The following is a 14,994-nucleotide window of genomic DNA, read 5'->3' on the forward strand; positions in this document are numbered from 1 at the left end:
AAGAAAAAGATCCTCCAAATATTTTTTGAAACAACACCATTACTTTTTACGACTGGTCCCCTTTTTTAAAATCATCTTTTCAGTGAACAAAATAATCGTTTTTCCCAGTGCCTTTTCGAATTTCCCTCTTCGTTGCTGATGGGGGCACTGCCAGGGCAAAGGACATTTCCAATTTATTTACGCTCAGAGGCACTTTGTCTGCTCCGCTCTTCTTGGCCAAACTCCTCTGATGCTCCTCGTGCACTACTTTCTCCTGGTCCTTTCCCGCTGTATATGACAGTATTTGTGTAGCTTGTCAGGGGGGAGCAGATTGGTAGAAAGGAGGGGGTCAGAGGTCGAATCTCTTTGCCTCTTTGCTTGTCTGCCTTTTATTTTTGACAGCAAAATGTTCCTTCTGGTCGTGTTAGCGTGGAAAGTGTTGAGAGGTGTGAAAATGAAAATTTACTACTTAGCCGTCAGGATTTATGCTGGCCAATATTTTCGCTTTTCCCTTTGAAATAGGAGCACGAAGGAAAGGGAATTTTTTTGAACCTATAGATGCGGAGAAATGATAATATCATAAATTGTATATCATCTTAACAGAATAATGTGCACTAACCACACACAAAAGTTGGAACATTAATGAACACACAACAATGATTTGTAATTATTTTCGCAAGTCACTCAACAATGACATCACTGTACTCCACTTAAGTAACATACGATATATTTAAGGATAAACCTTTCTTAGATAAAATGTACATGCTGCAACGCCTGTAATATCAATTTCCGCTTGCACACAGGATCCTTGCGAGTGTCCTTCCCCTGATTGTCATATCGATTGCCGGCAAGCTGATCCAATACTTCACTCCCGTCTGTCACTCGCACTGTCGTCGATTGGCATCCCGACTTGACATATCCCACAGCAGCAGCAACAAATCTTGTGTCAAGCATCCCGACACGCACTTGATAAATTATTATCTGCAGTCTGGGTGATGAAAGGCAATGAAGTTAGTGGCGAAGAACGGACGGAAGGAGTTCACATTGGTGCCCTCAGTGGCCTGCACTTTGCACTTTGGCGCAATTTATATTTAAAAGACAGGGAGTATTTGCAGTGCGATCTAAAGGATTGCAGTGCAGTGGAAAAAAGGGAAGCCATCGTTCCGGAAATTGGAACTGAACCCAGTTAATTCAGCCAATTCAGCTTAATCCAAGATGGACCATCTTACACTAATGATCTATCATTGGTCGATACTTTTAAATCTGCTTTTAAAAAACTAGCTAAATCAAAAAAGAAAAATCATCGATCTTTAAAATTCTTTTTATTGCGGTTGGAAAAATAAAGTGCATTTGTTTTCTATGGAAGAAAGCAATCTTTGAATTGCAATCGCAAAGCAGGGTGATATTGCTTAGACATCATTAATCTAAATCTGAGTGCAACATATTTCTTCGTGTTTCTAAGTAATGAAAAAATACATCAACAATTCAAAATAATCTCTTAGTTATATATTTTCTTGTCTGATTGATGTTCACAGTATTGATTGATGGTATAGTTTCGCTGAAGTCATGATTGTTTGCAAACATATTAAACACAGCTGTGATATTTGTTTCCAGTGCATCTAGGATGGACAACCTCTTGCAAGGACACGGGAAGGGGAAGGAGCTTCTGCAGGAGTGTCCGGAAAAGCGTCCAACATTTCTCGAGAGCGACGCGTAAGTGGAGCGGTAAACAAGTGACCCGACCACGCCCACTGGGCACCCACAAGGAGGCCGCAGGATGTTGGCAGTCGGAGACAGTGAAGGAATAAGGAATAAGGAATACGGAATAAGGAATCAGGATGCTGGGGAAGCTGTGGAAACTGTGGAAGCCGAGCGTCGTGGCCAAAATGTTGGCTGCAGTTGCTCAGCGGGCGGGCGCCATTTACCAAGTGTCAAAAGCAAAGCTAAAGCTATTGTCGACATGACTTTGGACGACAACAACAGCAAGAGGAGTGCTTTCCCACCGAAAAAGCGAACTGCTTTGTTGGCAATTGCCGAGGAGTTTCCCGGAGCAAGTCGGAGAACTTGCAGCTGTGCAGGATCTGTCCTCCTGCTGGAGAGGAAAGTGGACAAGGAGCGATGGCAGGAGCGGCAGCATGTGTCAACTTCTTTTCAGACCGAGAAAGGGATTTTCCTCTCCGGCGGGTCAAGACGAAGGCGGCCCCGATAGAAAAGTGGGTGACAAGTAACCGGAAAATGTATTTTATTGTTTGCATCCGGACATTTCGTTTTCCCGACCTCTGCCCTCTGACTGCTCGGTCATTTCACCCCGCAGCCTCGCCAACCGAAGCGACCAGAGGCTTGGACTTCTGGCACTAAATTTGTCGAGTAATTGATGATATTGCACTTTTTATCCGAACTCGTTCAAGAAGGAGAGCTGCAGATGTTCTGAGAGTTGTGGGCGTTATTGTGGTAATGTCCTGGCTGAGAAGAGTGACAGGGTAATGGAGGGAGATCCTATATGTAAGTACTCATGGATATTTGAAAAAGGAAATGCTGCTGCTATTGGCTACATGGAGTAGTAGGCATACAAACAGGCCGCAGTGGCTTAACAATGGTGTTTGAAGGAGTTTAGAATTCGATTTGTATTCTTTTATTGTAAAAATAAGCCAAATACTTTATTGCTGCATAGCAATAAACACCGATCTTCGGTGCTCAACGCCATGTTCTCTGTCTGCGTCCGCCTCCCACTTGCCACCCATTTGAACCAGTTCGAGTCAGGCCAACTTGATAGATTGTCTAAATGTGCTGCGTATGAATGAATGAATGAATGAATAAGCGAGTGCGAGTGCGAGTGCGAGTGGAGCCCCTTCTGCCAAGCAAACCCCCCCTTGTTCGCCAGCTGATGGCCACCTCGAATCCGCCCGTTGGGTCCGCCTGATGCTTCTGCGAGATTGATGGCCAAAATGGCTGTTGAAACAACGGCAAAGCGAACAGGCAGCAGTGACTGCCGCTCAATGAAGAAAAATAATCACCAACATCATTTATTTTCCGTTTTGCCTGCCGACGTCGTACAGCACACATCAATCTTTTGCAACAGCAACAGCAACAGAAACAGCAACAGCCAACTATCGACCATGACCAGGCCTGGACTCTGTCTGAAAGCAGGGGGATTGAGATTGGTAACTGGGAACGGGGAACTGGGAACTGGGCAGTGGGACTTTTGGCCGTGATGTATACTTTTGTGAGCCTGACAGCTTCTGACGTGGATGTGGACGTGGACGAGAAGCCAGGCTTCAGCTTGATGTTTGATGTTTGAAGCTTGATGGTTGGAGCCTCCAGGAGGTGGCAGGACTAGGGGGTTTCGGGACTGACAGACGACGACTTTTGACGTTTGCCTGCAATTAACGATGCCATCCCACTGGCTCAGTGTTGAAAAATGACTGCAGCTGCAGGTGAAAATGGCACGCCAGAGTGTTGGTTAATGACACGACAACAGTTCGAGTCAGCCAGTGAAGAGGAGAGAAGACAGAAGAGACCCCTTCCCCGCATTTAAATCATTAATCCCAAAGACAAGGACCCCACACACGCAGCCCCATCACTCAGCCAGAGTGATGGCAAAGATAGACGAGCAGCCCGGAGCAGCGGGGGATGTCTCTGGAAGTGGAAGTGGGATGTGTCCGGAGCAGGGGATGCTCATCCTCATAGACGGATCTGGGGTCGCAGTCGGAATCGGAGTCGGAGTCAGAGTTGGAGTCGGAGTCTAGGAGTCGCGTCCTCGTTTGCTGAGACTAATTTGTGGCTCTCTACTTCTGAGACGCCCACAAGCGAGCCTTTACACTGAGAGAAACTAATTGGATTTATGAAACGTAGTATTTTGATCCAATTTATATTCTTCCTCATTCATTGCTGAATTACTATTTTTATGGTTTTGTACCACAAATAGCTACTTTTCGATTTGCTTAATTTTAGCGTAACTAAAATGTACTTACAAGCTGATTTAAATGTTAGTACACAGAGCGTAGTATACTTTTCGGATTACTTTCGACTATACAAAACATCAGCATTTTGCACAGTGCAGCCACAATTTTTTGATCCTGGCTGAGGCTCGTTATGTGACTGGTGACTTGGTTTTGTTGCCAGTCACTTGAAAAGTCATTAATCATTTTGGGGGATTCCGCTTTTTGCGCCATTTGGGGCGTAGTTGTGCGCCGAGCTGTCGGAGTCGCTGGATTTCGACTCGTAGCGCTGCAGAAATCCATCACGCACCCAAATGGCAGCCACTCGCATCAGCCACTCGCATCAGCCACCACCCAAAACAGGCAACACAGGCAACTCAGGCAACCAACATTCAAAGAGGCAACAGCCAACAGCTAACAGCCAACATCAATGTCAACGTCAGGCGGCGGAGCAGGGCGCGGATGTGAGCGCGGATGTGTTCGCGGATGAAAACGCGGATGTGAGCGCGGACAAGGCGTCGGCAGCAACGTCTGACAGGCGGAAGAAAAGAGTCACCCATCAAGTGAGCTGGGCAAAAAGGACGAGGCGGGGCAACGCAGTCACTGAATGAAAGTGCTTTGTGATTAGGAGTCAAAGCATATGCTTTTTAATTTGCATGTCAGCTCGCGGTGCCAGATGATGTTCTACACGCGCGGCTTAGATTAGGCTGCCTGTCTATTCTACACTACCATGCCTGTCTACTACCCGCAAAATGGTGCTCTTGCCACGCGGGCTTTTGAGAAAACTGTGGCTTAAATGGATTCGTGAAAACTGAAAAGCAAAGGTTCAGATGGGCATATTTGTTGAACTGACATGCACATAACATGCAGTTGATCGCCAAAAGAGACAGCAAACGAGCATCAGCAAAACCATAAATATTTAGAGCAAAAAAACGTGAAAAAAATTGAACGTTTAGGTGACTTTCCCGGACATTACGGCTGGTAAAGGAAAACCATATAGTTAACTGAGTAAACAGCTATAAAAATCAACATTTCATATTTAAAAGACTTTTAAGCCCCTGAAATTAGGAATTAAATAAAATTTTACACACGCCTATTAAACATAATTTGGTTAAATTTCGAGCAAGTATCTAAGATATTGTTCACGACTCCACAAAGTCAGTTATCCAAGTATGTTTATCAATTATCGAATTCGCAAAGTGGCCGGTTGGACAAGAAACGAATGAGTACATTTTTTAAAAGTCTAGTCTGTTCATGTTTGGATGGATATTGAAAAGCAGACTGGGTATAAACCGCCCAGCCCAGTATTCCTGTTTAATAATGCAAAGGCTTCGTGTTACGATTTTAGAATTCGCTGTTTACTTTCACATGAGGTGGATTCTTTTCTATTTATGATTTATTAACCCCTATTTCTGGGATTTTGTCTTCCCTGGTACCCCAGCACTGTGATCGGATAGCTACCGCCTTGAGCGGCGTCGGCGGTGGTACTTGGTTGGCACTGCGGCAAGTTGCCGAAAACTGGAACGGCAGTCATCAGGACGACGGCCAAAACGGCGAAAAGAACAGCCTGATGAAATATATTTTGTGTTAAATAACAGCATTATTACTTTTCAGCATGTTAAACTCACCAACAACTTCATCTTGCAAGGTATTGATTTTAAGTATGAATTCTCTGCAGAACGCATCGCTTTTTATACCCACAGCAGCTTCTTATCGCTTTCACAAGAGGATCATTACTCGCTATGGCCGCGATAATCATCTGGTTCCTCGGTGGAAAAATAGCATCCATGTTTCTCAAGAAATGCTGTAATCAAGAATACCGTATTCCTTGTATTGTTTTGGTGGTTTTTTATGATAGTTAACTAAATCTAAACTAAAAATATGAACTATTTTTAATATATTACCAAATCAAATCATAAAGCACTAACACAATAAGGTAGGTTTTCTTAACTGAAGTCGGTTGTTTATAATCCAAATGTTAGAATTTATTTGGTGATGATCGGTTGATCCTTCCTCGACTATCAGATACCTGTTACTCAGCTCGAGAGAGTCCTCTCGAGAATTTTTTAAAGTATGCTTAGTTTTAACTTTCTAGCTTTTACAGTTCCCAAAAAGTCATCGCTCATACGGACGGACTAATTATTTTGGGTGTTGATTTGTGATTTTCTCTTTACCATACACAAAGAACTATATCTTTCTCCTGAGATGCGCTGTTTTATTATCACTTGAAGGAAATAATTTTCTTTCCATGATCAGATACCAAACCTAAAACGATTATTTATCCACATCGCCTTTGATCCAAAGTTCCTACCTTCTTGTTAGGTATGTTAACTATTTTTGTCGGCATTGCGCCAGCACATGTTCTTGTCTTTTGTTTTTTATATTATGCTAAGAGTTACATATTTAACTGAAATTTTCCATGTGGGAAATCGAAATTGACAACGGCAAACCGCTTACAGCCAATATTAATGTCAGTCCCACTAGAAACGACAAAATCATAGTTCTATATCCACTTTCCCCAATTCAGTAGAACTTATTGATCAAAGAATTTTATATGAGTGTAACCAAACGATATTTTAGGAACAATTTCATATAAAATTCATTCGTTTTACGACTGTTAAAGGAAAACCATCTAGTAAACCGAGAAAACAGATATAAAAATCTAAATTGCATAATTCAAAGATTTTTAAGCCCCTGAAACTAGGAATTAAACCAAGTTCTACGCACGCCTATTAAACATAATATGGTAAAATTTCGACCAATTATTTTTAAATAATATTCAGGACTCCACAAAGTCAGTTATCTAAGTATATAAGTTCTTATCAATTATCAAATTCGTAAAATGGCCGGTTGGACAAGAAAATATTTTGTTTTACTATGCCGAATGATTAAACTTTATTAAGTCAAGTCTTGTTCATATTTGAATGGAATTGAAAAGCAGACTTTAGAACCAACATACGTTTATGGGTATGGACCGCCCAGACCAGTGACTCTGTGTAATACTATTTATAATACAAAGGCTTCGTGTTACGATTTTAGAACTCGCTGTTTATTTTCACATGAGGTGGATTTTTTTTATATTGATGATTGATTAACCCCTACGTCTGGGACTTTGTCTTCCCTGGTACCCCAGCTCTGTGATCGGGTAGCTACCGCCTTGAGCGGCGTCGGCGGTGGTACTTGGTTGGCACTGCGGCAAGTTGCCGAAAACTGGAACGGCAGTCATCAGGACAACGGCCAAAACGGCGAAAAGAACAGCCTGATGAAATTTATTTTGTGTTAAATAACAGCATTATTACTTTTCAGTATGTTAAACTCACCAACAACTTCATCTTGCAAGGTATTGATTTTAAGTACGAATTCTCTGCAGAACGCACCGCTTTTTATACCCACAGCAGCTTCTTATCGCTCTCAGAAGAGGATCATTACTCGCTAAGGCCACGATAATCATTTGGTTCTTCGGTGGAAAAATAGCATCAATGTTTCTCAAGAAATTGTGTAATCAAGAATACCGTATTTCCTTGTATTACGGCATAGTTAGTTGCTGCTTATGCCTTGTATTCTTTTGGTGGTTTTCATGATAGAAAACTAAATCTAAACTGAAAATATGAACTTTTTTTAATATATTACCAAATCAAATCATAAAGCACTAGCACAATAAGGGCGGTTTTCTTAATATCATGCTATATCATTTAGGTTTCGAAAAACCTACCAATATTTTCTTATACTTTTAAAAATGTCATTACAAAATATGACGCCATCTAGCGGCAATGGACAGCAAGGAGCTAAAAGAGATTTATGTTACATGTAGATTTCAAATGGTTTGGCGAATAATAATTTACATTTAGCAAAGTTTCGAACTATCGGTTCATATATTGGCTAAATGAACTTAACGAAGTAGCAGCGACACCTCTAAAACTTACCGAAACGTTGACAGAACTGTTAAACTTCTGTTAACTGTGCAACATTTCATCCTGAAAGAAAAGAACAACCTTTTCGTAACAGAAATTAAGTTCGTTGCTGTGTTGTTTTGGGAAGAAACTCTTTAATTAAAGTGGAGCCTCTTAAAGATGAATAAAGGGAGAAAGAGACCACTTACTTAGAGAGACCACTGACATTCAACAAAAGCTGAGAGGAAGAATGAATGTCGAAAGACTTTGAATACCGGAACCGGAAGCTAACAATATGGACATGTTGTAAAATGTTATTTCCTATTTTCAAAGATTTAGGTGAACAAGAAACACAAGTTATGAAAATGATGATGAAAATGATTTGAAGGTATAAACATTAAGAATGTAAGTACAATATGAGGAATGCTTTCAAGTTATAAATAATGGCAGGTGACTTGTGACAAACAAAGTCACCAGAAACGTAAAGGGACTTAAAAGCTGCTGCTACCTGTCACCTGCCACTCGGCCATCGAAATGGTCAGCTAAAAGCCGGGCAATTAATAACGCGCACTCCCCCCGCCCACAAGAAACCCAAAGCCAGTCACTTAATGCTAATGATCTGGAGGCGCGGTAACTAATTAAAACAGCAGTTAAATTAGCAAAGTAAAGCTGGGCGAGTAACTGACAAATTGTCAGCCAGATCTGCATCTCCATCTCCATCTCCATTTCCACACAAACCAAACTGATGCTATTGGAATCGAAACCCGCCGCATCTATCAGCGGCGACAGAAACACTTTGCCTGTCGTCTGCCGGTTTGTAAGTTTGTTGGTTTGTTGGTTTGTTAGTTTGTTGGTTACTTGGTTTGTTTGGCTTGTTGGGTTGGCTTAAGCCAGCTGGCCGATACTATGAGTTGGCCAATTCTGCGCCATAAGATGCCGTTAAATGGACACGCAGCGCGAGCCACATCTGGACTCAACGAGCTAATGCCAAATCCAGACTCAGATTCAGATTCAGAGTCAGAGTAAGAGCCTCAGACTTGCTGCGAGTTCTCGCTCTGCGTAGCCAGAGATGCTTCCTGTTTGATAAATTTGAAAATCAATTGAAAATGCCTGAAAGGCCGACGCATCTTGGTGGCAGACAGACGGACACACACACACAAAAGCTGGGAGAGATTCGCGGAAAAGCAGCTGGAAGCTGTTCCGAGTGGAATCGGAGATGCTGCCCCCTGGGAAATGGAAACGCCATTCAGCTCTTGGCCAAGTGCACTGCTAATGTAGGACAGGAATTAAGTCGGATATTTTAAAGTAATTTGGTTTGAAACAGACTTTTGGAAGCTCTAAATATCTTGTCTCGTTTAATGAACTTCACATTCTGTAAAGGCAAAAATTAATAGCTGCCCAATACATTCAATACAAGCCACATAGTTAATAAACGTAATTAGATACAAACACCTATATTTTACTCATAGCAATGCACTGATCTCTCATTGCTATATGTATATGTACGATTTTCTCCACAATCTTTAAAGGCAAAAATTAATAGCTGTCCAATACATTCAATAGAAGCCATAATTAAATACATTAATAAAGGTAATTAGATACAAATAATTATATTTTAGGCGTAGCCATATAGTTAATAAAGGTAATTAGATACAAATAAATATATTTTAGTCATAGCAATGTGCAGTAGTTGAACTGATATCTCATTTCTATACTCTACACTGTATTAAAACTATAGTACTATATCAAGTGGTCACTTCATTCGATTCGCATCTCTGGCACTGGCCATAACCCAGAATATTTTAGTTTTTATTGATATTTTCTAGCCATCTATTTACCGCGGCTGGATCATCTGCCCCATGCTCCATGCTCCATGCTCGATAGGCGATGCTGGATCCTCCGCGCCGATCGATGCAAATAAATCACTATGGAAAATGCAGTCGATGAAAAAAAGCGACGCGTAAGTGCCGCCAAATAAATTTCGCAATTTATTTATTGCAGAGCCGCGCGGGCTGCCGTTCAATTTGGATGGTGATGGAGGATGAGGATTTGGATGGGGATGAGGATGGGGATGGGGACTTCCCCCTGCTGCAGTGCAACTCCAACTTCTTGGGGGCCAGCGTCCGTGGTCAGGTTTTTGGCTATCGGCAACAAGCAGGCGCGTCGCGGAAGAAAAGTATTTTATTTCATTGCCAGCAAATTGGCAATAAGTGAAATTTGTTGGCCCCACTCGGCAGGTGTGCGTATGCGAGTGTGTAAGCTGGCCAATGGCGATTGAGGGAAATGGAAATTTGAATCGCACGCAGATTCCCTTGCCGGGGGAAATTGGGTTAGCAATGCCAACATTTTTGGGGGGCGTGCTCGGGCATTTTAGCAGGTCCTAAAGAGCCACTTAATTTATCATCGGGCGGTTTAATTGGCCGATTTACTCGATTAAGCTGCGGCAGGCACCTGCGAAATTCCCGGGAAGCGCGAGCGTAACCGATCGACTCTGACCCATTTCGCCATTGTTAACATTCACTTTTGTGGCCGTAATTTATTGTTTTGCCCGCGCCTTCAACGGCGTCATTTTTGCATAAATAAATCAGCCAAATCAGCGGAATCAGTCGAATCAGTCGAGTCAGTCGAGCTGGCGGGCCAAAGTGCAAATGAATTAGCATTTGTATTCGCCCGATTCCCATACGCATCATTAGCCTAAGAGGCGGCATCAAGTGTAATTTAACCGTTAACAAAAGCCCATTGTGGGCTAACAACCCATTGTGAGGAGAGTGTGTGTGCGAGTGTGTGTGCGAGTGTGTGGAAAGCCTTTTACCCGCCAGCAGGCGGAGAGAAAAGAATCCGCGCAGACGCAAATTGAATGAACGCCGCGAAGGAGTCGCACTGCAAGATGCACTCGCAGCTCCAGCTGGAGATGGAGTTGGAGTTGGAGTTGAAGTCTAAGCGGGAGATTCTGGCTAATGACCGCAAATTAACACTGGCCAAGGAGCCGCAAGACGAGTGTCATTAACAGAAGTGTTTGCCAGGCGCTCGAGTGGCAGCCACTCACTTTGGTCTTCGGTTTGGTGCGGGCTTTTAGCATATCTTCTAATAGATCGCCAACTTGGCATACTTAACTTACGTTCGCAGTTAGTGTTTTCCTTAACTCTTTCTGGCCAGTTGACCGTGCTAAGTTGGGCCATAAATCGGCAGTTAACTCTGGACGATCTGCAGCTACCGTAGTCGCTGCGGGCACTCATAATTTAAAGATTCTTAAACTTCGGTTTTGGGTGGCGAGAAAAGTCTAGGAAAAAGAAAAAGTCTATCCATCTATCTGTCTGAATGCAGAAATGCAGTAGTTGATGCTATTACATTTTACTGTTAAATAATAACTCTCAATAAAAGTAATGTTTCCCATTTCATGAGTTGAGTGAATACAACATTCTGGAAATCACCGGAAATATTCCCAATATCATGATAATCCCATCCATATCCTGACTTTAATACACTCAACATCTAAGCCATGATAGACATTTATGTATGTGGGAAGTTTCACCAAACTAACCCAAATCTCGCCCAATTATCTTGCGCTATAAAAAGCAATTCAATTTGCAATTTGGAGGCGAAAATCCACCGAAAGTTCAGCATTTCGTTTGCAAATTGCTTGTGTGTAGGTTTTGGACAACTTTTTATTTCTGTTAGCATCTTTCTATTCCTATAATTACCACAGAAATCGCATAACAAGCTGCTGCAACAACGATAAAAAACGAAAAGTTCGCAATGGGGGGAGTAGCCGGGAAAACTGGGTCAGCTGTGTGGCATTATTGGTTTAGTGGATCAAACCCACAACGACTACGCAAAAGGCAATTTGAGTTGCAGACCAAAACGACATAAAACAAAAAGCATGGACCTCCACCGGCCACATTTATTAGATCAATGTCTCGGCAACCAGAGCGGCAGCCGTGGAGCAAAAGCTACCCACAAGACCAAGACTTGGACTGCTGAATAAATAGCAGAGGCTGTGGCTGCGGCTGCAACTGCGGCCTACTCGGGCAGCAAGGAAAACAAAAAACCTGGGGAAAACACAAAATCAAACGAATGACTAGCATGAGGCCAATATATAATAATGGTTAAACGCCCAGGCAGCGGTGCACTGCACTGCACTGCATTGCAGCAACATCTAATAACAGCAGCAGCAACAAGCAACATCTAACATCTGCAACATCTGCAACAACGGCCTCAAGAACAAGCAAACATCCAAACATCCAAACAAGCAGTGAGCTAGCAACTGCCCATTAAACGGAGCTACGGAGAATCCACCTCGATTGGCACTGGCGAAACAATTTAAATAGACTTCGCCGGCATCAATGGGAAATTCGAATTGAATTTGTTGCTGATGCATGTCCGCGTTGCTCCTGTGTTCATGTTCAATTTCCCAGCACCACCCAGCCAAAAAAAATCAGAGAGTGAAGATTATCATTAAAATATATTGCTGGCTAAATATGTGAGAGATTTATACACGATGCAGCGGCATATAGCCAAACTGCTTGAAATTACAGTTAAAGGAAATGGCAAGGCTATAGAGATTATAGTCTCCCAACCTGTGATTATCTACTTTAAATATAATTATTTTTGTTGTTTCAGTAATACCGCCTTGAAAGTATTTAGGATGGATATAGAATGGGTTACTTCATAGGCTAAGTACCTAGAAGCTTAGTTAATCTTCCATAAAATTGATTCCAAGTTTTAGTAGCTAGTGCGTAGTCAAATGGGACAAGTATCCATGGAAACCCCTTCTTCTTTTAGGGTAGCAAGCGGCGTTTGTAGGAAACGCATGGGCACACTTGCCGCAAGATTTATATGCATGCATGATCGGTATTAGAAAATTGTCTGAGCAAATGTTTTTGGCAAGCATGTTGCACATGTAGCTCATGCCACTGCCGCACTGCCACATACTTGTAGTTTCTCCAGCAAGATCAATAAAACCTGGCCGGCTACTGGCCTTGCCTCGGTCGGTTCCGCCTATTGCCGTTTGTTGTCTGCCAGCCAGCCTGCATATTAATTTATGTTTCGACATTTGCCTTGGCCCGGAGAATTTCCAAACCGCACCACACCAAACCACACCAAACCACACCAAACCACACCAAACCACACCAAACCACACCCAACCACAATTTGTTGCCTCCTGCATTTCGGCTGTTTGGTCAGTCGCCTGACGCCTGACAGGCGAAGCCTAAAATTCAATTAAAAATATTAAGGCTGAGCCTGGGCTACTACGGCTTATTAGACTTTTCGGCCGAACATTCTTCTTTATGGAAGCTGATTTGGGGTTCTTCCGCCCTGCCCTCGCCCCTGGGTCTGAGAACATTTTCGATCAGAGATACATATCTGATCGATCGACCCCTTAAGCCCCTTTAACCAATAGTTTGCTCGATTGCTTTGGCTACCGATCAACGACCGAAAGCATTCGCAAAGTGTATTTATCCCAGCTGAACCCTGAATTATCACTGCTCGTAAAGAAAAACAGCTAAGTTTTATGACTTAATGGCCAGCAATCACTCTCACAATCGATGCCCAAGATGTATTTCAAACTAAAATAAGAACAAGCGCATCCTAACTACACTGCTTAAGGATATTGGTATTTATAAAGACTCATACCTTGAATGATAAACATTTCAATTGGTTAAAAGATAGAAGGTACTCATGAAGTCTTATATCTCAACATCGAGTTAACTAATATTTAATTTTTTTGTTAATCATTTTGTTGTGCCATCTGAATATATAGAAACAATATGGGGCATTTTCACCAACCTAGAATAAGTATTTCAAGCTAAAATATGATCAAGCGCATCCTAACTATACTGCTTTAGAAAATTGGTACTGATAAAGATTTATTCCTTGAAACATAAACATTTCAATTGGTACTTATAAGGCTTTAAAAGATTAAATGTACTCATGAAAAGGTAAGCATTTTGTTGTGTCTGATTAATATTTAGAAACACTTTGAGACATTTCCCCCAACTTATCGCCTATAGAAGCTGTGTATTTTCGTAAGATTTACCCTGTTATTTTTCCAGGGACATCTACCTCCCGAGGGCTCCTCACTTCGCTTCGATCTTGAGGCCTTATGACTCGCGATGATCTTGACCATGTTAATTCCCTCGGGGTGTGTGCTCTGTTACGTTAACTTTAGCTACAAGCCGAAAAAAGACACGCACTGTGCGCTCTCCGTTAACGGGCCGAAACGAGAAACGGTCGACAAATTTATGACTTCACAGTTAAGCACGGCCGGAGATGCAGATCCCAGAAGGGGGATCTTTGACTGTGTGCCCAACTACCGCGCAATTTACGATCGGTTCATTTAGGTGGCCCATTGTCCACCGATGCACCGATGTTTATGCAATGTTTTTGTGATTTCATATCGGCCAGCTGGGAATTTGTAGCGGCAACGCCTTTGCCATCGCCATCTACATCGCCATCGCCATCGCCATCGCCTTTCATTGTGGGCGTTGGGATCTGGGATCTGGGATGAGCTCCCTTTTCCCCCAAGACTTTGGGCATTTCAGTGCCATCTCCGTTGGATCTTTCTCCACTTTTTATTCGCTGCTTATTCTGGGAGAAGCGCACCCTAGCCAAATATGTGCGAGCCAAAAACGTGAGCCGAACAAATTGTTACTGCCTTAAATAGCAAACAGATTTTGTCGTTCATTCCAGCCACGGCCAAAAACGGGCTCTGCGTATTACGGCAGCGACAGGCAAGAGCAAGAGCAAGAGCAAGAGGCTGGATTCGATTCGATTCTTCCCAGCCGATTCCCAGCGGGTTGAGCTGGGTCAATCCTCGCCAGAGGTCCCCAGGAGCATTTAAAAATCAATTTGGGCGCATTTATGTTTCACACGATGGCCCAACCAACCAAGTGGAGGAACCAAAACAGAAACGTCGCAATGTCTGAGACGGGGAAGTCTTGAGTTTGATGATTATCTCGGTTTGTGTGACTTTCGGTTTCCAAGCTCGTGTACGATCCATGTAGTAGTATATGGTGTGTGCCTGGAAAATGGATGGAAATGTGTGTCACCGGGTCTCTGTGTCTCATCCTCCTCCTCCTCCTGGCTGACTGGCTGGCAATCCTCCAGCTTTAGATGCAACTCCCATTCTCAATCTACTGGCATAGCCTTTACCATTTCCATTTCCATTCCCAATTCGAAACAATTAC

At 42.7% G+C, this 14,994-nt stretch overlaps 2 protein-coding genes across 2 annotated transcripts; both read right to left on the reverse strand.

Moving 5' to 3' along the window:
* Positions 1–5,253: 5,253 nt before the first annotated feature.
* LOC6528248 lies at positions 5,254–6,375 on the reverse strand. Its single transcript, XM_002089267.3, has 3 exons — positions 6,229–6,375; positions 5,546–5,721; positions 5,254–5,484 (listed from the first exon to the last, which is right to left on the reverse strand). Exons 2-3 carry the CDS (start codon positions 5,600–5,602, stop codon positions 5,317–5,319), a joined length of 225 nt encoding a protein of 74 aa, XP_002089303.2. The 5' UTR covers positions 5,603–5,721; positions 6,229–6,375; the 3' UTR covers positions 5,254–5,316.
* A 569-nt stretch (positions 6,376–6,944) lies between these two features.
* Positions 6,945–7,348, reverse strand: LOC6528249. Its single transcript, XM_002089268.3, has 2 exons — positions 7,238–7,348; positions 6,945–7,176 (listed from the first exon to the last, which is right to left on the reverse strand). Exons 1-2 carry the CDS (start codon positions 7,247–7,249, stop codon positions 7,009–7,011), a joined length of 180 nt encoding a protein of 59 aa, XP_002089304.1. The 5' UTR covers positions 7,250–7,348; the 3' UTR covers positions 6,945–7,008.
* Between the last annotated feature and the right edge of the window lie 7,646 nt (positions 7,349–14,994).

The sequence above is a fragment of the Drosophila yakuba genome, chromosome 2L, assembly GCF_016746365.2.
Source record: "Drosophila yakuba strain Tai18E2 chromosome 2L, Prin_Dyak_Tai18E2_2.1, whole genome shotgun sequence".
Classification (NCBI taxonomy): Eukaryota; Metazoa; Arthropoda; class Insecta; order Diptera; family Drosophilidae; genus Drosophila; species Drosophila yakuba.